We start from the raw sequence: 21,940 nt of genomic DNA, 5'->3' as shown, positions 1-21,940 counted from the left end.
GCTCTTCAAGGGTGGGAGGGGAGAACAGGGCCCAGTCTGGCTCATGGCCAGAGAAAGGACAGGCTCTCCTCTGGCTTGAAGGAGATGTTTATTTCGGCTCCATGATTAGAGTGAGGTGAATGTGAAAGCGGGGAGAAAGGAAACACCCTCTGACTGGAGGTTGGGCATGGTGGGCGAGGCAGCACCAGGCTCCACCATTTTTGTGGGGATGTTTCAGGCAGCCGTAGTGGAGGGCGGTAGGCAGGGCCCATGGGCTAGTCGCTGAGCTGGACAGGCCTGCTGTCCAGCAGGTGCCACAGCTCCAGGCGGTGGTCGCTGTGGCCCAGGCACTCAAGCCAGTGCCGCAGGCACTCCCCACTGGCATGACTGCCCAGCTGCACACCGCCTGCCATGGGGGATGGGTCAGAAGCTTCCAGGAGCCTACCAGGCCCCCACCCCAGCGCCTCACATTCCCACTCACCAATGAAGTCGTCAGCTGTGTCCAGGTCATAGTCCCACACAGACACCGGTAGCGTCTTCTGGGCCAGCTCTTCCCGTGGGCCTGAGTAGAAGAATTCCTGCAGGGAGAAGGGCAGAGAGGTAGGAGGGAGGTGGCCTCGGCTCTCGAACGGCTTAAGAATCAGGCCCCGGCAGGGGAGTGGGTCAGCATGTCAAGGCCAGGGTTGGCTGGAACCTGCCTGGCATGTGATTACCTCATTGAACTCTGGGTTCAGGGTCTTCCTGCAAACACTGGTCTTGAATTTAGATTTCTTCCCTGTATTTGGATGCAGGAAACTGATCGGGAGAATTGGTGGGTTAGGTGTGGCCCTGGAGAGGTGAGGAGCCACGGCCTCACCCTTACCTCCCGCCTGCCCGCCCCGTTCACACTCACAGGCGCACGAAGGGGTCTGAGTAACCGTTGGCATCCATGGGGGCTAGGTGGGCACAGCGCAGCACACCCACCAGCAGGCCGCCCCGCTGAGAGCTGTAGCACAGCGACAGCAGGACGCGCCCACGTTCCTCCCTGGCCACCTCTGTCTCCACCTCCTCCTGCAGGTGTAGGCTGAGGTCAGCCACCATCCAGCCCAGAGCCCACCCCCTTTAGCCTCTGCACTCTGGACGGGAAGCTCAACCTGGCCCCAAAGAAATCAGGGGTCAATGACTTCATTTCCCAATGCAGCCACTCGCCCAGCGCTCTGGAATTGGCACATGGGTCATCTGTACCCTCCAGGGCCTTGCTGACCATGTGACCAGGGAGCTCAGCATGTCTGTCATGGAGGGGAAGGGAACTGGCTGACTTGCCAGTAGCTCCCTAAGTGGCCTCCTATCCGGTGCCATAGCCACCCCTGCAGGCCCGCAGCTCTGGGAGGATGTTCACCTCCCAAGGAGAAGCAGATCTCTTCAATTCCCAAACCCCCCTTTTCACCCCACACTGCCCTGGGGACCAGAGCTGAGTGTCCTTTGCCACACTCTGAGCCCTGGTGCTTCTGAACAGGCTCAGGGAGGAAGCCTGGGGAAGACGCACTGCTCTCACTAGGGGGTGGGTTTCCATTTGCAGAGAGCCCCCCCACCTTGTTCACAGGCGGCTCTCGGGAACTCAGGAGTGCTCAGTGAGCACCCACCATGCTCCGGGCACTCTTGTGCTTGGGATCCGGGGTGGAGGTGGGGCTGGTGCTAGGTGAAGCGGCCCGTTCGGGCCACCTTGGTGGGCCTCAGCCACTTGGGCTTAGCTAATCAACAGCTACAGCAACTTGTGGTTCCACCAGGGGGCAGGCGCCCAGCACTTTGGAGAGGAGCTGGTAGGGGGCCCTGTTCTCAGCCTCCCAGCTGCCCCTCCCCTACCAAGCCATAAGAGTTCTGGCCAGGTCTTTCGACTCCAGTGATGTCAAAGAAAGCCCTGCAGTCACCCTCACTGCCTCCAGACAAGGGCCTGTCTAGGACAGCCTGCCCCAGGAGTGACCCCTACACTGCCCCCAGGGCCAGACCCTAGCCAGGGAGCCCCAGCTATCTGTCCTCTTTTCCACCTCGCCCAGCCTCCCATCTCGGGCCATGGACAAATGCCACAAATTTCAGCCTCAAGTTTGCCTGGGTCTCTCTGCCCAACTGTGCCCTGAGGCCTCTGCTTGTCCCAGTGCCCCATAGCTCCTCTGGGCCGCCCTGGCAAGGGAGTCACCCTCACTTTGCCACTGGGGGCCTGGGTGTCCCCTGGGGCAATGAGGGCTCACAGGGCCTGTGAGAGCTGACCTCAGGTTCCTCCAAGCCACTATTCCCCTGCCACCCCAGGCCTGCGCCCTCATCCCTGCTCAGCCCAGCTGTCCTACCCACCTGATAGAGGGACATGCCGCGGGCTGTGTCCAGGCTCTTGGGCCTCTTGGTCTGAAAGGGCAGAGAGCCCGGTCATCCTGGCCAGATGCTGCCCAGGTCCCCCTCCCTGCTCCTCCCCTGCAGATCCCCCATCACAAGGTTCCTGGCCCGTGCAGCCCCGCCCTGTGCTCCAGCCCCACTCACCAGCCTCCACTTCTCCAGACAGATGTTGAAGCTCCTGGCTTGGTTGGGCACCAGCTTCCTCAGGGGTACCCGCAGCTCCCCCAGGGGGGGTGACCGCCGCCGTCGCCGCAACCATGGGTCCTCACACACACATAGCCTGGTGGCCGCCCAGGTCAGAACTAGCCAGGACAGCCCCATCCCTCTGCCCCACCCCAGGTGGCCCATGCTGGATCCTCACCTAAGGGTCTTTTGTGCAGCATCCTGGCAGGAGAAGCCGTGATAGGTGAGTATCTCCTCCCAGACAGGTACTTTCGTGGCCTGAACGGTGCGTGTCTGAAGCTGGCCAGCCTAGGGCCCAAGCAGGGGGGTCAGGGCCTCTTAGGGCCAAGACTGTCCTCCAACTCCCAACCCTGCCTCCCTGATAGGACCCCCTATTTGCACATCCCAGCAACTGGGACCAGGCCTTGGGGGCAGGAGCCAAGCAGAGCCAGATGGGTGCCCCAGGCTGGACCTTCAGCCAGAGGGCAGCAGTGGGGGTCTGGGGCCTGCCCTCACCTTGCTGGCCCCTGGCAGCAGATTGGCTTTGACATAGGTGTCCATGGAGCCTGAGGCCAATGGCTTGAGGCCCTGGGAACAGACAATGGGTATGAGACAGGCCCGTGGCCCAGCCCTGTGTCCCAGGGATGCCCACTCCCATCCTCACCTTGGCACGATGAGCTGTGCAGTGCAGGGCACTGTTGTCCGCATCAAAAAGAAGTGTGAACTCCAGGATGCCCAGGGCAGCTAAGGGCAGGTGGCAGGCAGGGTCACCTCCTACCTCAGGTCAATCTGCCTCTGCCCATGGCACATGCCTCCTGCCTTGCCCTTCCATGGCCAGATGCCAGTGACACCCCAATCCCCAGCCTGACTGGGCTGAGCTCAGGGTGTCCCCCTCCTCCCACCCCTACTCACTGCTGTCGTCTGAGTCTCCCTCTGGCTCTGGGTCGGGCTGTGGCTGGGGTGTAGAGCGAATGGCAGACACCGCTGCGGCACGAGGGTCCGAAGGGTGCAGGACGGGCTCCGCAAAAGGGTAGAAGTGGGGGAAGTAGTGGGAGATGAGGTGGATGGGCCGGATGGGGCCCGGGCTCACGTCGATGGCCATGTGCTCCTGCATGCTCACCCGGCGAGGCTGCCCACCTTCTGCCGCAGTGCCCGCCATGGGGGCCTGGATGGGGTTTGGAGGCGCAGGGACTCAGAGAAATGCCTGAGGACTGGGGCTGAGGAGAACACACCTGGCCTCAGAGATGGGGACCTGAGGACAGACGCAGGGTTGGGGGAGAGGCCAGGGGAGTCCCCAGCCTGGAGGGTCGTGGCGGACTTTGGAGGGGACCCGGTGTGCGGGAAGTCATCCAGCTCCCAGTCCTTACCGCTCTTGGAGCTACTTCACCCGGTGTGGGTCACTGCTGCTGGCGCTGGGTGTGCGCTTTTGGGGGCAGAGCCCGTGACTGCCGTGTCCCCAGTGAGCAAGTGTGACCCAGAGCTCAGAACCCACCCAGAGCTCCTTCCTAGCGCTGAGGCTTAGCTTCCCTCCTTCCTCTGTCCCCTTCACACTTCGTCAAAGGGAGTTATTTTTACCACCATCATGTGGCCCTGCACACAGATGAGGAGGCTGGAGGGCCGGAGGTGACAGAGGGCTGTGGGGGTGATGAGGAGTTTGTGGGAAGGAGGGAGCACGTGGGGAGGAGGGGAAGGGGCACATGGGAAGGTGGGAGGGGAGGGCTGTCTGGAGAGGAGAGGAAGGGAGGCACAGGAAGGGGCCCCTGTGATCCAGCCCCGCGGTGGTGGCCAGTTTACACTCTGAAACATGAACCAGATCATCCCGCCTCCACCCTTGCTTGGAATAAAATCTGAACCCTTTGGTGAGGCACGGCCCCTTTTCACCTCACCAAGGAGTGTCCCCTGGCATCTCACAGTGAGGGCCTGCTCCCCTCCCAAACTGGGCCACCCTCCCAGCCTTTGACCTGGCCACTCCTGCCTTTGCTTTCTGGGTCAACCCCTGCAGGGGATCTTGGCTGGTTTTAACCATCCAGCATTCCCTCTCCTCTCTTCTCCCCAGTTACTCTTTAAATGTTTAATCCACATAACCGTAGATATTTATGGGGTACAATCTGTTCTGATGAGATATGTGTAGAAATGTGATTTCTACAATATGCATTGTAAAAAGATTCAGTCAGTCTAAAAAAAATAACAAAACAAAACAAAAAAACACTTGGCCAGGCATGGTGGCTCACGCCTGTAATCCCAGCACTTTGGGAGGCTGAGGCTGGTGGATTACGAGGTCAGGAGTTCGAGACCATCCTAGCTAACATGGTGAAACCCCGTCTCTACTAAAAATTCAAAAAATTAGCTGGATGTGGTGGTGCACACCTGTAATCCCAGCTACTTGGGAGGCTGAGGTGGGAGAATTGCTTGAACCCAGGAGGCGGAGGTTGCAGTGAACCGAGATTGCCCCATTGCACTCTAGCCTGGGCGACAGAGCGAGACTCCGTCTCAAAATAAAATAAATAACACTTAAAATGTACTCTTTTTTTTGAGACGGAGTTTCACTATGTTACCCAGGCTGGAGTGCAATGGCGCGATCTCGGCTCACCGCAACCTCCGCCTCCTGGGTTCAGGCAATTCTCCTGCCTCAGCCTCCTGAGTAGCTGGGATTACAGGCACGCACCACCATGCCCAGCTAATTTTTTGTATTTTTAGTAGAGACGGGGTTTCACTATGTTGACCAGGGTGGTCTCGATCTCTTGACCTCGTGATCCACCCGCCTCGGCCTCCCAAAGTGCTGGGATTACAGGCTTGAGCCACCGCGCCTGGCCTTAAAATGTACTCTTAAAGCGACTGTGAAATACACAAGGCGTTATCATTAGGGATGTTTGCCATGTAGTGCAGGTAGGACCTTCGCTTACTCTTCCTGACTGGAATTTTGTACCCTAAGAGCAACATCTCCCCTCTCCAGCCCCTCATAACCACCATTCTCGCTACTTCTAGTTCAACTTTTTCAGATTCCACATAAAAATGAGACCATCTGGTAATTGTCTTTCTGTGCCTCGCTTATTTCACTTAGCATATCGTCCTCTGGGTTCATCTGTGTTGTCACAAATGGCAGAATGTCCATTTTTGTTAAGGCTGGACAGTGTAGACAGACCATCTACCCATCCATCCGTCTGATGCTGGGCGGTTGGGTTACTGCCGTCTTAGCCATTGTGAATGGCACTGCAGTGAACATGGATGCAGACACCTCTTCAGCATGCTGACTTCAACTCCCCTGGATACTACCCAGAAGTGGGGTTGCTGGATCACATGGTCGTTCTATTTTTAGTGTTCTAAGGGACTGCCATACAATTTTCCAAAATGGCTGCACCCAGTTACCTTCCCACCGACAGCACATAAGGCTTCCCTCTCTCCGAATTCTCAGGAGCACTTATCTCCCGTGGATTTGGTAATAGCCTTTCTAACAGGCCTGAGGGGGTGTCTCATTGAGATTTTAACTTGCATTTCCTGCATGATTAGTGATGCTGAGCATTTTTTAATGTCTTCTTTTGGGAAATGTGTGTTCAGGCCCTTTGCCCGTGTTTAAATTGGGGTATTTGTTTCTTGTTATTGACTTGAATTCCTTATTTTGGATGTTAGCCCCTTATCAGGTGTATGATCTGCAAATATTCTCTCCCAGCCTGTAGGCTCTCTCTTCACTTTGTTACTTCTTTTGCTGTGTAGACGCTTTTTAGTCAGGTGCCATACCATTTGCCTATTTTTGTTTTTGATGCCTTTGCTTTTGGGGTCCTATCCAAGAATCATTGCCCAGAGCAATGTCTAGAACTTTCCCATATGTTTCCTCCAAGTAGTGTAGCCATTCCAGGGTTTTGTTTTGTTTTTTAATTTACGACAGGATCTCACTCTGTCACACAGGCTGGAGTGCAGTGGCATAATCTCAGCTCACTGCAACTTCTGCCTGCTGGGCTAAGTGATCCTCCCACCTCAGTTTTTTGAGTCGCTGGGACTGCAGGCATGCACCACCATGCCTGGCTAATTTTTTTTTTTTTTTTTTTTTTTTTGTATTTTTGTACAGATGGGGTTTCACTACGTTGCCCAGGCTGGTCTTGAACTCCTGAAGTCACGGTGACCCAGCTTGGCTTCCCGAAGTGCTGGGATTACAGGCATGAGCCATGGTGTCCAGCTCACTTCCGGTTTTATAGCCCATTTCGGGTTGATTTTTGTATAAGGTATGAACCTCAATTGTTCTTTGGGAACCACTGTTTCTCAGTCCAGGGAGTTTCCCCTCCTACCCAGGCAAGCATCCCAGACTATAAATCAATGTATTGTAAACCTAACTGGCCATGTGATAGGCTCAGGGAAGGACATGTGACTCAAGGCAGGCCAGTGAGGAGCAGTTCTGGGTTAGGCTGGCTGGGAAGGAGCAGCCATGTTTTTTGTTGACGGATGCTGCTGCCCTCTTCTCACCTCTCACACTCTGCACTAGAGACAACCCCCCAGGGCTGAGGCCAGCACAGCAAGAGGAGAGCCCTGAGCTCCTGGATCCAGCCCTACCTGAAGCTCGCCATGGCAAGTTCAGATCACCTACTCCCTCAACTCGTTCACAGAACCTGGTCTACCTAGTTGATGTATGATTCCACTACTACCTAGTTGATGTATAATTCCACTACTATCTGTGATTAAGTCATGTGGAATCACATGATTATCTGTGTTACCTGGTCTGAGGTCTCCCCCAGACTGAGCACCCCCTCTGGAGGGCAGGTCAGCGTCTGGCTGGTCCATAGCTGTGGCACACACAGCAACTGGCACACACAGGGGCTCTGCATGTTAGAGCTCCACAGTAACACCCAGCAGCATGTGTGCACCTACTCCTCCCTGGGATCGCGGAGCCCCGCACAGGGTCAGCCAAGCACAGCAGAGAGAACAGGAGCCGCAGGCTGAGACATGGGCAGTGCAGTACCTAAGAGCACTGGGCTGTGGAGTCTGGGGGCCCTTGAGCAAGATGTCTGTTCTCCCTGAATGCAGTCTCACCAGCCAGAGACAGTGCTGGCCCCACCTCACAGGCTGTTGTGAGGGTGAAATGAATTGACTCCAAGTACTTGGCACCCAGGAAGTGTCCACTGCTGTGGGAAATGGCCTAACTGGAAGGAAGAGCCCCAACCAGCAGCCTGGAGTGGTCTGCCCAAGGTCCAAGGCCCCAGTACAGCAGAAGCAGGAGCTCTAGAGCTGTCAAAGGCCTTTATTCAGTCCTGGAGTGGAGCTGGCCTGACGGGATGAAGCCAGGGGCTCAAAGCCCCTGGGTTGCCCAGGGCCGGCCAGGCGGGGCTGGTAGGTACCAGGTGCCAGCAGTTGCAGGGCAAACTCAGTGATGATAGCTGTGAGGCCCCAGACCCGGTGTGGTCCATGCAGGAAGACGGGTAGCGTGTAGCAGAAGTGGCCGCCCTGGCAGAAGTGGGTATAGCCCTGATTCTGCGTCTGCAGCAGGTGGGCCAGTGGCAGTGCGAACACCTCATCCACCTGCAGGCAGGAAGCAGAGACGGTAGACAGAGAACTGGAACCACCCAGCCACATCCCCCAGCTCACCTCCTCAGAGTTGGGCCTGAGGCTCTGGGGATCCAGTGGGCCCACACCGGCAAGCACTGGCACCACAGTGGCCTTTTGCTGGGGAAGAGGGCAGGTAGTCAGAAAGGCATGGCTTCAGCTGGGTTTGAAGGCTGGCGAGGGGCGTGTAAGAGGAAGACCCTCTTTGCCAAGCACAGGCCTTTGGTAGTCATGTTCGGGTCCACCCGTGTCCTCCAGCCATGTCGGCTGACTCGGGTCCCCTCAAATGCACTGGACCCGTTCCCTCTGCTTAGGACAATCTCCCACTTCGCATTCAAGCCTTGATTCAATCCCTGCCCACTCCACAAAGGTTCCCTGACTCTAATCCACCAAGCTGGGTGGAGCTGGCATACCCCATCACCCTGGGCCACCTCTACTCAGGACACCAGAGCCTCCCCAGTCCCTTCCTGAGGGGGTGCGTCGGGTGGCGCATATGACCAGGCAGGTTTGGGGCACCCCTCCACACTACACCTGTACGGTGTCCATGACCATTCTGGTCTCTGGGGGCCCAGCTCCAGGGCAGCCATAGAATGAGTGGGGTGGGGTGGCCTCAGCCAGGTGGCTCACCCGATCATACACAGGCCGCAGCAGGCCCCACACGTGCTCCTGAGGCACTGCCAGGCCCAGCTCCTCCTGGGTTTCCCGCAGGGCCGTGTGCACCACGTCTTGGTCAGCTGGGTCGCACTTGCCACCTGGGAAACTAAACAGACACAGGGAGTCTGGTCCTTGGACTCTTGGGGCCATGGCGAGGTCGGGGTGTCGGCAGTGCAGGGGGCCAGTGGCCCACCGAGGCATCGCCTGCCTCTGTCCCTAATTTGCTGGGAGGCCCCAGGCAAGCCGCCCGACCTCTGGAGACCAGTTTACCTCCCTGAGCAATGGGGATAAGGGAGAGAGGCCAGCACAGGATAGGGGGGTCTGCAGCAAGTGCAAGAAGATCCTGGGGCTCAGATAACCAAATTCAGCCTATAGTGGCCCCCGTAGCGGGGCCCAAACCTCTCTGTAGTCGCCGGCAGGGGTCGGCGTTCTCCTTAGCAGAAAACAGCTCCGAGGGGTGTCCCGGGCCGAGGCGGGCGCGCTGGGAGGAGCGTGAGGGGCGCCGGCGCCAGGTTTAGTGCGCGGGAGCCGAGGGACGCGGATCGCTGACCCCTTGCCGCAGCCAGTGGTCGGAGGGGCTCTCCCCAGACCCATTTTACGGAAGCGCAAACCGAGGCTCGCAGGGACTAAGTGCCCTGCCCGAGGTCCCTGCCATCCCCGGGCTCCGGAGGCCTCTGGCAGAAGGGCGGGGAGTTCCCGGCCGCTGTACCTGACGTCGCCCTGGTGTCTCCCGGTCAGGCGGCTGGACCGCAGAGTGTACAGCAGCGCCGGGACCCCGCGCACTGAGCAGAGCGGCACGAGCACTGCGGCCGACGCAGGCCGCGCGCGGAGCCGGGCCGTGGCAGTCGCCAGCAGCCGGCGGCAGCGCAGCTCGCCCTCGGCCGAAAGGCAGTCAGGCAGCATGTATAGTCCTGCGCGCCCCGGACACCTAGAGCGCGGGGTCGGGCGAGGGCAGCCGAGGGACGGGGCGGGACGAGGAAAGGGACGGGGCGGGCAGAGGGGGCGCGCTCAGCCCGGGTCGCTGGGCAGCAGGATGGGGAGCCGACCCAAAGCGTCCAGCCCTGGAGTGCTCAGCAGCTGCGGAGGCGTGGGCGGGGCCTCGGCAGGACGTGACCTGTGGGCGGGGCCTGTCCGGAGGCGTGGAGGGGGGGGAAGTCTGTCCGGGGGCGGGGCCTGTTTGAAGGCGGGGCCTCGGTGGGTCGCGTTGAAGCCCCTAGATGGGAGGGAGGGCGGCGGGGAGGGGCCTGCGCGGGAGCCGGACCGGGAAGTTACTGTGAGAGGGCGGGGCCTGGATCGGAGCTTTCGCTCCGAAGGACTGGGGGGCGCGAGGGGGTGCGGCTTCCGGGGGCGTGGCCGGAAAGTCTTCGCCAGGCGTACTAGGCTTCCGGCAGGGATGGGCCGGGGGCGTGGCCTCCTGGGGACGGTGGGCGTGGGCTGGGAGGACCCGTCGGGTGTGTCCTCCGAGCTCCTGGAGCAGCGGGAAGCGTGAAACGCCCGGCGACTGGCCTCGCCCCCACTGCCCCTTGGGTCCTGGCGTTGGGTGTCTGCTGTTGAGGCTCCGCGGCCCCCGCAGGTCCGTCCCTCCCCTAGGGACTCCGGGATGTACGGAGCCGGGATCCCACGGGGACGCCACTCCAGGAACCCGAGGTCAATGGGGCGCGGGAGGAGCGTCCGGCCGGGCCCTCCCTCCTGTCCTTCCTCTGGGAGGAGACAAGACTCCTCGCGCCGCCCCTAGTCTTGTCTTCCCTTCAGGCTCCGTCGGACTCCAGCCCCAGGCCTTTGACCTCCTTGTCTCACCATCCGCCCCTCTTCTCCCTTCCTGCCTTGAGTGTTGATCGGATTCTCAAATCCCTCTCTCGTCCCCACCTTGGCCCCTGTAGTCATATGACTACGTGGTTCTGCACTCTTCTGCCAGACCCCGGGCTTGGGGAGCAGATGACCCCAGCCTTGCACACAGCATTCAAACGCGGGGTGGAGGGTGTCAGCCATGCTCTGCTGTGTGACCTTGAGCAGGTCACGCGCCCTTCTGAGCTGCAGTTTCGATCCTCATCTGGGCCAGCGCAGCCCTGCCACTGGGTTGGAGTCACCACTTTTAACATCTCAGGGAAGCGGACGGCACCGGGTAGAGCTTCAGGATGCCTGCAGGGCTGATGAGGGCACTGTGTGGGTCTGGGAGTTCCTGAGGCCCCCACCCTGATCACGAGGACGGAAGTGCTCCAACCACTCATGCCAGATAGTTTAATGTTGGGGGAAAGGGAGAGGTAAAGCAGGGTTTTCAGGGGTTACCCCCAAAGCAAGAGGGCACAGAATTCGGGCTGCTTGGGTTGGGAGGTGGAAGGCCCAGCCTTCCTGTGACCCTGGACAGGTAGCCTTCTCTAGATTTTCACCTGCCCTGCTCCCCTTGAGACAGAGGTGAGGCTGGAGGAGGTAAGGCAGAGGCTGATTCCCACACTAGGTGTGAGGTCCAGGGTAGCAAGGCTTCCGCACGGGGCCTCTGCCATCACTGGGAGTCCTGGCCCGGCCCTAGGCACACCGCAGTGGGGGACAGGAGCCCCAGCCCAGCTGGCAGAGGCAGGCCTCCTTGATCCCTATTGACCCGGATGTTGGGGAGGGGGTATGGTGCCGGTCGGGTCCTTGGGATCCCCAGGTGGCTTGGGGCTCCAGAGTACAGGCTCTGATAGGTGATGGGCCTGTAGGTGGCCGGGGCCAGCAAGGCCTCAGGTGGGGGCAGCAGCTGTTGGTGGAGCTGAACAGGGGTCTTGGAGGCAGAAGCTGAAGCTTCATTGGGGTCTAAAGGAGGAAATGGTCTAAGGGAGGAAATGGCCTGAGTGGACCCTGGGCCCCACATCACATCCTCAGCCCTCATCCCAGGCCTGCCCTGGTCCCTCCTGCTCCTCCTATCCCAAGTTACCTGCCTCTCAGTCTTTGCCATTGTTTTTCCCTCTTCCTGGAATTTCTTTTTCCGAGTTCTCCCTCAGTCCAAACCCTTCCCAGTTCTCCAAAGCCCAGCTTGGTAGCCACCTCCTGCAGGAAGCCTGCCTGGCACCCCCTGCCTGTGTTGTCTGCCCTGAGCCCCATATTGTCTTAGGCATCTCCGCCTTCCCCTCTGTGTGTCCACACAGGGACCCTGTGGGTTTGCTGAGCTGCTGAAGCCCCTTCCTGGAGGTCCTGTCCCTTTGCCTCCCGCCCCTTGTGTCCGCCTTAGTCTCACTGTGTCTGCAGGCCTAGGGCCTTACCTTTCTCCCTCTCTGTGGCGCCCTTCAGCAAACAGGGACTGAGGCTGCTGTGACTCCGGGCTGGGACACTGAGCAGGGGCCGTGAGGCTACAGGCCTGAAGATGGGCAAACAGGAATGGGGGAAGGGGGTCAAGGGGAAGAACCCCGGCCGGGGATCATGGCCAGATTGAGAGGGTGGGGGCTCGGGATGAGTGAGAGGGTGTGATCCTGGAACAAGGGCCAGGAACCAAGGCCTTAGGCTGTGCCTGGGGTGGGGTCAAGGGGCTAGGGTCAGGGTCAGACAGTACCAGGAGTCGGGGTCACTCTCTCTAAAGCCCTTGGCAAAAGGATTGCTGGCGATTTTCAGCTGGGTGATCTGCAGGAGAGAAAGCGCAGTTGTGGGCTGGCCCTGTGTCGTGTGGGGTGGCTCAGCCACCGTGTCCTCCCAGGACTCCTCAGTTGGGAGGCCCTGGCACCTGGGCTCCTTGGGCCAGGAACTCAGCTGATAGGAGTGCAGGCGGGGCCTTGACTGAGGACAGATGCTCAGGGTGCATGGGGAGGGCGGGAGTCTGTGCCCCTGAGGGCTGCGAGCCTCAGGGCTTGGTCTCCTAACTTGTGAAACAGGACTGCAACAGGTGCTCCCGAACCAGCCCACCCACCCTGTGGTTCTGATACGCCGTCACAGCTGTGAACTGGGTCTCCGTGAAGATGAAGGACTTGAAGTTCTCCTGGGCATAGCGTTCACTGTCCTTGCGTGGATCCACAAAGACCACGTGGAAACGGGGCTGGTAGCGGTGCATGGAGTTGAGAATGATCTATGGAAGGGACAGAGCAGAAGTGCAGGGGTGAGGTGGGGTGAGGTGAGTCGCAGCAGACTTCCTGAGTCTGGAGTCCTTCCCTCCAAGCCAGGAGCCTGCCCCGGGCCTGCTACCCTGTTGGTTTGGTGGCGGTGCAGGGTCTAAGCTGGAGAGGCTGTAGTTCTGTGTCAAAGGTCCCTGATGTCTCAGGATCCTTGTGGCCGCGTCCTCTGACGTCCCACATTCCAGCTGCCACCCGGCCCACCTCAATCACGCTCACCCATTTCCTCCGTTGCCTCCTGGCCAGTCCCCTGTCCCTACCTTACCCCACTGTTCTGTCTCCACACAGCTGCCCAGGAAGCCACATCACATAGCCCCTGCTCCTAAACTTCCAACGGCTTCCACCCCATGCGGTAAAAGCCACAGCCCCCAGCAGTCAGCCCCAGCCCGTGGGTAACCCCCAACATGGGCACCGAGGAAGGAGAGCGGTGCAAACCCCAGGCACAATCAGTGCCTGAAGAATATCTTAGTTTATAGTGTTATTGCTCAGCTATTTCCTTTACATAATCCTTTATATACAATCATATATTACTTTATAGAATTAGTACCTGAAGTATAACTTACTGCTTACGTCTATCTAGCTTATATAATTATACTTAGTACTTATATCTAACATACTTAGTTCCATGTAGTCTTTCTATATAATCACATAGGTATTGCAGTCGGAGCTGTACTGACACATTTAGTGCTGATTTATAGAATCCTTCCATATAACCGTATAGTAGTCTGTAGTAGGCGGAATGCCTAGAGCAGTCACAGCACAGAAGCAGCACATGGGAAAACAGCTGGACCAGAAGGAGAACCAAGACCCAGGAAGTAGCATCCCAGCCTGAAAGGGCATACTCTGTATGGCAGGCTTGGAGCAAGTGTCTCTCCTCCCGATAGAGGAGTTGTAGTACCTTGCATCCAGCTCCTGTGGAAAGTCGGCCTCGGGCCTGAGATCCCGCAGATAACTAGGGAGAAGAACCCCTCTGTGTGACCAGTCAGGGCGGCTGTGAACCCTGTCAGTCTTTCCTCACTTCTGTGCTGGCTCAAATCATCCTCCCGTAAATATCTTAAGAGAAGAGCACAAGTCTGCCAGCTCCCACTGCATTGGCTTACAGTATTCTATTAGAAATCCTTTGAAGTCTCCAGCCCCCAGATAAGACGCGTTGCGTGTGACACTTGTTGCACATAGCCCACCTCCTTGCCTCAGTGACCTAATGGGGGTGGACCCCTTTTCTGTACACGGCCTCCTACTGCACACGGCCCAATGTGGGGCTGTTGGCCCCACAGGGTCATGGGGTGTCCCTTATGCTGTGCTGAGGTGCAGGGTCCGAGAAGTAAAGAGACCGGACACTGAAGAACTGGAGAAGAGCAGCTGGACTCAGGGGCCACACCACCTACGAGCGGAGACAGGTGAGGCCCCGGATGTCCAGAAGCGTCTGTATTTATTAGGTATAAGCAGGGGACGGGGTCATTAGTGAGGTCATCATCTATAGGCTTAGTGATAGGGCATACATTATCACGTGAGTCACAAGTGAGGGGGCCGACCCATTATGTCCCCTGGGCAGAGAGGTGGGCCGTGCGCAGTGGGGGGCCGGGCCATGTGCAGTAGTAGAGGGTCAGGTACAGAAAAGGGGTCCACCCCCATTAGGTCACCGAGGCAAGGAGGTGGGCTGTAACAGGTGTCCCGCGCAACACTTCTTATCTGGGGGCTGGAGACTTCAAAGGGTTTCTAATAGAAGGATACTGTAAGCCAATGCAGTGGGAGCTGGCAGACTTGTGCTCTTCTCTAAGATATTTACGGGAGGATGATTTGCGCTATCACAGAAGTGAGGAAAGACTGACAGGGTGCACAGCCACCGTGACTGGTCACACAGAGGGGTTCTTCTCCCTAGTTATCTGCGGGATCTCAGGCCCGAGGCCTACTTTCCGCAGGAACTGGATGCAGGGTGCTACAACTCCTTTATCGGGAGGAGAGGCTCTTGCTCCAAGCCTGCCATACAGAGAGTGCCCTTTCAGGCAGGGACGCCACCGCCTGGGTCTTTGGTTCTTGTCCTGGTCTGGCTGTTTTCCCATGTACTGCTTCTGTGCTGTGACTGCTCTAGGCATTCCTCCTACTACAAACTACTATATGGTTCTATGGAAGGATTCTATAAATCAGCACTAAATGTGTCGGTACAGCTCCGACTGCAATACCTGTGTGATTATATAGAAAGATTATATGGAACTAAGTATGTTAGATATAAGTATTAAGTATGATTATATAAGCTAGATCTATGTAAGCAGTAAGTTATACTTCAGGCACTAATTCTATAAACTAATATGTGATTATATATGAAGGATTATATAAAGGAAACAGCTGAGTAATAACACTGTAAACAAAGATTCTTCAGGCACTAATTGTGCCTGGGGTTTGCACAGTTCTCTTTCCTCGGTGCCCATGTTGGGGGTTACCCACAGCCCACCTCTCTGCCGAGATGACATAATGGGGTGGCCCCCTGGCCGGTGACCAGCGTGATTATGTATGCCCTATCACTAAGCCTATAGATGAAACCTCACTCACGACCCTGCCCCTCTGCCTTGTACCCAATAAATACAGATGCTTCTGGATGTTCGGGGCCTCGCCCGTCTCTGCTCACAGGTGGTGTGTCCCCCGAGTCCAGCTGCTCTTCTCCAGTTCTTCAGTATCCTGTCTCTACTTCTCGGATCCAGCGCCTCAGCACAGCATAAGGGACACCCCCACCCTGTGGGGCTCATAGCCCTGCACCGGCCCCTCAGGCATCTGCCACCTTGGCTTCCCCTCCAGTCTCCACTCCAGCACTATGGGAGCCTCTTGCTGTTCTGTGGATCCAGGATTCTCCGGCCTCAGGGCCTTTGCACCTGCCGCCCCCTCTGACTGGCATGGGCCCTCCCTCCCCACCTCCTTCAGGTCTTCAGCTCCCTGCGCCCTCTGAGAGCAGCAGGGCCCTCTCTCCACCCCGCTTCTGTAGCTCTGCTTTCTCTTTGTCAGTTGTCCTTATCTGAGACACTGGACACAGTGTCTTCTGGACCCTGTCCCTACCCCAGGAAGTGACCTCTGTGAGGGCAGAAGTTTCACGAAGTGTCAATGGTATTATGTCCAGCACTTACAGCAGGCCAGCCTAGGCTGGGCGTTCCCTAACTTGTCCTCCCTCTCCTGGGGGAACAACGTGGGCTGGAACATTCCCCTGCCCCCACCCCCATCCAGCTGCCTGGACAGCCCTCTCTGCTGTGCCGCCCCCAGCCAGGTGAGCTCACCAAACCCCCCACCCGCCTTGGCCATCAGCAGCAGGCAGAGGTGCTGGGCACCAACCATTGGGCAACAAAGGCCCTGCCAGCCCTGGCCCCAGGCCCCTCTGTCCCCGCCATCGCCTGGGCCTCACGTGGCCGTTGTCATCCAGCAGGTTGTTGGTCAGCTTGAGCTTGTCAAAGGACACAATCTGGCGCATCCACTGGGCACCCTTGGCTGGCGAGTCAGGGTGGAAGTGCACGCGGCCAGGTGTGGCCGGGTCCGCCTTGCCCGCCACCAGCCAGGCCGAGCTATGGAAGGCATACCTGGGGAGCACAGGGAGATGGTGAGGGCTGCCCCAACCAGCATCACGACTGAGCAATAAGGGCGGGGTGAAAGGCTGCTGCTGACTCCAACACTGCCCACCCCGCCTGGTGGGCACCTTGCTGAGGAACACACGGCTCAGAGAATCCTGTTGGGACCTGAGCTCCCTGTGACTGCACCTGGCTGGTGGGTGACAGGATAACCCCTGCTGCCTTGGGCTAGACCTCTCTGCCTGCCTGAGGCTAGCCCACTGCACTGGAAAGCTGCCTGCCTAAAGCCAGCCCACTGCCCATGGAAAGCTGCCTGCCTGAGACTAGCCCACTGCCTTGGAAAGCTGCCTGCCCAAGGCTAGCCCACTGCCCTGGAAAGCTGCCTGCCCGAGGCTAACCCAGTGCCCATGGAAGGCTGCCTGCTCGAGGCTAGCCCACTGCCCATGGAAGGCTGCCTGCCCGAGGCTAGCCCACTGCCCATGGAAAGCTGCCTGCCCGAGGCTAGCCCACTGCCCTGGAAAGCTGCCTGCCCGAGGCTAGCCCAGTGCCCATGGAAAGCTGCCTGACTGAGGCTAGCCAACTGCCCATGGAAAGCTGCCTGACTGAGGCTAGCCAACTGCCCATGGAAAGCTGCCTGACTGAGGCTAGCCCACTGCCCATGGAAAGCTGCCTGACTGAGGCTAGCCCACTGCCCTGGAAAGCTGCCCGCCCAAGGCTAGCATACTGCCCATGGAAAGCTGCCCACCAAGGCTAGCCCACTGCCCATGGAAGGCTGCCTGCCCGAGGCTAGCTCACTGCCCATGGAAAGCTGCTTGCCTGAGGCTAGCCCATTACCCATGGAAGTCTACCAGCTACCCTGAACTGGGCTCCCTCTCACCCTCAGGCTGTTGTTGGCTATTGTCCTGCCCTTATGCTGGGCCTCCCTGGCATTGCTTGGACAGGCTCCTGCCTCACCTGGAGCATAGGAGGGTCTAATTCCTGGCCCCAGCCCCCGAGACCTGAGTGTGCATCCCAGGCTGTTCCCCGCACCTGTATCTCTTGTCGTCTAGGGGGATGAAGTCCATGAGCAAGGCGTAGTCAGCCAGGGAGTCCATGCCCAGGATCTTCACCTGGAAGGGGGGGAACATCCTCCTGCAGGAGGGAGGTGCTCAGCAGCCAGATGCGGCCCCAGCCCTGGCCCTTGCCCCACTCTACCCCCGCTGCTCACACCTGCCTGCCTTGGTGACAATCATCTCGGTGCCCAGCTGGTTGAATTCCTCCCACAAAGGCTTCATCTCCAGCTGAACCGTCACGCTGGACACACGAGGGTTCTTGGGGCCTTGCCCAGTGGGCTCCGCCCTAGCTTGGGCCCCAGTAGAGCTGCTGCAAGGGACGGATGGGAACGGGGACCCCAGCCGAGGCTCCCAACCAGAGCTGGTTGTGGGCAGGGGGTAGGTCTCTGAGGATGCGAGTATGCCAAGGCCGGCAGACAGGAAGGCTGTGGAGAGAGGACACACATCACCCAGCCAGCCTTATCCTTCTGGCTGCACCTGCATGCCTCTTCCTCCATGACTGCCAGGCCTGTGTTCTCACAAGATCCCCCACTCAGCATCACTCTGTGAGGTAAATGCTCATTTAAAGTCTTTTTTGCCAGCAAGCTCCTTGAGGGTAGCGTCAGGGCCTGTCTTGCTCCCCAGAGAATTTTTTGGCCATCTTGTGTCTATGCAGCCTCAAGCAAATTGTTTTACCTCCTGGATCCTCAGTTTCCACATTTGTCAGAAGAGGTTCTTAATACCTTTGTCGGCCAGGCATAGTGGCTCATGACTGTAATCCCAGCATTTTGGGAGGCCGAGGCAGGCAGATCACTTGAGGTCAGGAGTTCAAGACCAGCCTGACTGACATGGTGAAACCCTGTCTCTACTAAAAATACAAAAATTAGCTGGGCACAGTGGCAGGTACCTGTAATTCCAGCTACTCAGGATGCTGAGACAGGAGAATTGCTTGAACCCAAGAGGTGGAGGTTACAGTGAGCCAAGATCGTGCCATTGCACTCCAGCCTGGGTGACAAAGCGAGACTCTGTCTTAAAAATAAGTAGATAAATTTTTAAAAATAAAATAAAAATACCTGCCTCCCTGGGCCAATGTGAGTATTAGTGACCACACATGGGGCTGGTGCACAGGGCCCCTTCACAGACAGCGCCTGTTCTAGATGATGACGTGTGGGAAGGGAGGTGGGGTCTCCCCTAGCTCCGTGGGACCTGCCGCCTGGTGCTGCTGAAGGAGAGCTGAGCCAAGAAGAGTCCCCCATTCAGCGCCAGTTACCCATCCCTGACCCTGACAGCCTGCCCAGAGCCCGCCTCCAGAAGCCCCTCCTAACGTCTTTTTCTCTGGTCTCTGCAATCTTTTCTTTCCTTTTTTTAATCTTTTTTTTTTTTTTTTTTTTTTTGAGACAGAGTCTCAGTCTCACCCAGGCTGGAGTGCAGTGGCACCCTCTGCCTCCAGGGTTCAAGCGATTCTCCTGCCTCAGCCTCCCCAGTAGCTGGCACTACGGGCACACGCCACCGCACCCAGCTAATTTTTGTATTTTTATTAGAGACAGGGTTTCACTATGTTGCTTAGCCTGGTCTCAAACTCCTGCCCATCCAGCCTGGAATTACCATATGATCCAGCCATTCCACTTCTGGGTCTATACCAGAAAGAATTGAAAGAAGGAACTCACACAAATATGCACACCCATGCTCGTATCAGCGTTATTCACAATAGCTAAGAAGCAGAAGCAACCCAGTGTCCATCGGAGGATGAGTGGATAAACGAAACGGGGTCATCCATGCAAGGGAATGGTGTCCAGGGGAGAGCATTCTGACACAGGCTACGACACGGCTGAGCCTTGCAGACGCCGCTCGGTGAGGTGAGCCAGACACAAAGACAAATACCATATGATTCCATTCATAGGCGGAACCTGGCGGGGCCAGATTCACAGAAACAGAAAGTAGAGTGGTGGCGGCCGGGCTGGGGAGGAGGATGTGGAGCGCTGCTGTGTCATGAGGACAGAGAGTATCAGTTTTGCAAGATGCAAAAAGTTCTCGAGGTGGACGCTAATGATGGTTGCACAACAATGTGAATGTCCTTAATGCCACAAAACGGGGCATTTAAACATGGTTAAGATGGGCGGGGCGTGGTGGCTCACGCCTGTAATCCCAGCACTTTGGGAGGCCAATGCAGGCGGGTGACTTGAGGTCAGGAGTTTGAGAGCAGCCTGACCTACATGGTGAAACCCCATCTCTACTAAAAATATAAAAATTAGCCAGGAATGCTGGCAGGCATTAATCCCAGCTACTCAGGAGGCTGAGACACGAGAGTCGCTTGAACCTGGGTGGAGGGGTGGAGGCTGCAGTGAGCCGAGACCCATTGGGATCTCAGTCCTTAGCCTGGGGTGCCCCTGCCCCACCCTCTTGCCCAGGGCCTGGGTTCAGCAGGGCTGCCTAGGTTCCCCCCCTGCCCACCCACCCTGGAGCCTGAACCCGACCCACGAGTCCCCCTCTGCTTCACGTTGCCTACCTGCCATGGAGACAGAGCAGCTGTCCGGCTCCTGGAGAAACACTGCTTGGCTGTGGCTGGGCTTCAGCTGCCACCCAAGGGGACCCTGCCTGCCAGGAGGGGTGGTCACCACCCGGCACCGCGGCTCAGCCCTCTGGTGCTCACGCAGGCGGTGGCCTCTCAGCAGGACTGTCCTTGCCTCCCCGATTGCCCTTCGCCCGCGTCCCGAGGTGGTGGTCTTCCCACTGGAGCTGGAGACCTGGTCTCCGAAGGTGAGATTCGGGCTCTGGGGCACACAGAGGGCCTTCTCCAACCCACTCTTAGGCTGTGCTGTCAGGCTGTGTGGGAGGAGGGCAGGTGGGAAGGTTCTGACGTGGCTGCGTCCCCCTCCCTCCTCGTCCTCCCTCTTCAGGTCCGTCCCTTCCCCAGCTAAGAGCCCCCCAGCCATTCCTGATCAATGGGCCCAGGCGTGGCAGGGGTGAGGCGGTAGGAGGGTGGTTCTTGAGGACGGCTGGGCGTCTGCAGGAGCCCAGGCCTGGCTGACTGGAGGGGCTGGGGCCGACAGGGCCCAGGGAGTTGGGAGGCAGAGTGGCAGCAGCAGATCCCGGGCTGAATGGCGGAGGAGGTGCCCTCCCACCAAGACCCAGACCCCCTGACCTGAGGCTGGCCCCAGCTGGCCGGCAGCTGTGCAGCTGTCAGGGGCAGTGTGAGCAGGAAACGCCAGGGGGCAGCAGCGAGTGTGTTCAGCACAGAGCCCCAGACTGAATGGCAGGAAGCCCAGGTCCTGTGAGATGCTGACCCTCGCGCACACAGACACACGGATGAACTCAAGGAGCTGCGCCACGCTGGCAGGCCCCTCCAGCCTCCAGCCTCCAGCCTCGGTCTCTCTAGGTGACCTAAGCACATAATCCCTTCTGCCTGTGATGCTCTAGCCCAGCCTGGAGGGCAGTAAGCCCAACCTGCCTGGAGCTGGGGGTGGTGCCCTGACTGATGGTGCCCATGTAGCCCTCATCTGGGGATGAGTGGAAACAGTGAGCCTGGTCCAGGTGAGAAGCGGGTGTCTGCTCTGCCTGTGGGTCTGTCTGTTCTCTCTGGCCTGGCCGGGCACCCTCTTCGGGCTGTCTGAGGCCTGTGCTGAGCACTCAAGGGATTCAGGGGACACACGGATCACTCTGCGGGGAGGCAGAGCAGGCAGGTCCCCCTGAGTTGCAGCCAGTCCCTAGGGTGAGAGTGCTCTTTGGCCTTTTGACTCTTAGTGAACAGCCCAGAGGGGGTCGTCTGGCTGGAGCACCCCACACCTCCTCCAGAATCCTGTCTTGGGAATGCTGGGTTGGCAGTGGCCTTGATTCCTAAGAGGGGGTGTGGAGGGCTGTTTCTCCCTCAGCGCTACTTTCTGGGGGCTCCTCCCTGCAGCTCAGGGATGGCTGTGGCTCAGTTCCTGTGTCCCAGATCTCAGCCTGCAGAGCTGGATGGGACCCCACATGAAGAGGCTGGGCTGGCTCTGGGGGCACGGAAAGGAAGGAGGGCTGGCCCCTGGCCCAACCCCGTGCCCAGCTGTGTCGGGGAAGGCTGCCAGCAAGCAGCTCTGGAATTGCTGCCAGGCAAGCTGGGGGTGGTCTGTGTGAGATGGAGGGTCCGGGAGCCCCTTGGGGGTAAACAACAAGGCGTGGTCATGCTGCCCTGGCCACAGCATGGTGGGTGGGAAGTGGGGAGATGATGGAGGGAGTTGGGGATCCATTCCAGTACTGGTGGCTCCCCTTCACTAAGACACCCAGTGGAGGGCCAGGCTGGGGTTGTCGTGGCCCCGATATGTGAGTGTGTGCAATTTTGATCTGTGTGATGGAAAATACCCCCCCGTGCACACACATGAGCACACTGACATGCTAATCCACATGCGCGCAGACACGCAAATGAACTCAGAGGCTGCTGACTCGCCACGCGGGTGAGCACACGCACAGCTTCTGTGCACACGGACCCAGCACACAGCATGTGCAGACACAGGCATCCACATGCACACGGCACGCACAGGCACACCTCCCTGCTCACCCCTCCCCAGCTGGCCCGCCCTGCCTGCCCCAGGCGCCTACTGGCCCCCTGCCCCCTCATCCATCTTGCCTG

General features: G+C 58.5%; 3 protein-coding genes across 5 annotated transcripts; all 3 read right to left on the bottom strand.

Annotated features, from left to right (window-relative positions):
* Positions 1–71: 71 nt before the first annotated feature.
* LOC116554627 (double C2-like domain-containing protein gamma) lies at positions 72–7,694 on the bottom strand. The gene is made up of 11 exons (XM_032282636.1): positions 7,209–7,694; positions 3,418–3,670; positions 3,170–3,249; positions 3,022–3,093; positions 2,705–2,814; positions 2,488–2,623; positions 2,305–2,355; positions 872–1,029; positions 693–774; positions 461–557; positions 72–385 (listed from the first exon to the last, which is right to left on the bottom strand). The coding sequence occupies exons 1-11, from the start codon at positions 7,317–7,319 to the stop codon at positions 255–257; spliced, it is 1,281 nt and encodes a 426-aa protein (XP_032138527.1). The 5' UTR covers positions 7,320–7,694; the 3' UTR covers positions 72–254.
* A 20-nt stretch (positions 7,695–7,714) lies between these two features.
* On the bottom strand, positions 7,715–9,942 carry NUDT8 (nudix hydrolase 8). Of its 3 annotated transcripts, XM_032282638.1 has the most exons (4): positions 9,398–9,937; positions 8,662–8,794; positions 8,077–8,154; positions 7,715–8,010 (listed from the first exon to the last, which is right to left on the bottom strand). In XM_032282638.1, exons 1-4 carry the CDS (start codon positions 9,589–9,591, stop codon positions 7,723–7,725), a joined length of 693 nt encoding a protein of 230 aa, XP_032138529.1. In that variant the 5' UTR covers positions 9,592–9,937; the 3' UTR covers positions 7,715–7,722. The 3 variants fall into 3 exon arrangements, with proteins under 3 accessions (XP_032138529.1, XP_032138528.1, XP_032138530.1); XM_032282637.1 differs by having other exon boundaries at positions 7,715–8,154; positions 9,398–9,942; XM_032282639.1 differs by lacking the exon at positions 8,077–8,154 and having other exon boundaries at positions 9,398–9,933.
* A 966-nt stretch (positions 9,943–10,908) lies between these two features.
* Positions 10,909–20,468, bottom strand: TBX10 (T-box transcription factor 10). The gene is made up of 8 exons (XM_032282634.1): positions 19,844–20,468; positions 17,516–17,783; positions 17,336–17,437; positions 16,147–16,318; positions 12,563–12,718; positions 12,212–12,279; positions 11,925–12,019; positions 10,909–11,478 (listed from the first exon to the last, which is right to left on the bottom strand). Exons 1-8 carry the CDS (start codon positions 20,268–20,270, stop codon positions 11,189–11,191), a joined length of 1,578 nt encoding a protein of 525 aa, XP_032138525.1. The 5' UTR covers positions 20,271–20,468; the 3' UTR covers positions 10,909–11,188.
* Between the last annotated feature and the right edge of the window lie 1,472 nt (positions 20,469–21,940).

The sequence above is a fragment of the Sapajus apella genome, unplaced genomic scaffold (assembly GCF_009761245.1).
Source record: "Sapajus apella isolate SASKATOON/1434 unplaced genomic scaffold, GSC_monkey_1.0 scaffold14, whole genome shotgun sequence".
In the NCBI taxonomy this organism is placed as follows: domain Eukaryota; kingdom Metazoa; phylum Chordata; class Mammalia; order Primates; family Cebidae; genus Sapajus; species Sapajus apella.
The sequence above is the reverse complement of the archived record's forward strand: the minus strand, read 5'-3'. Positions and strand labels throughout refer to the sequence as shown.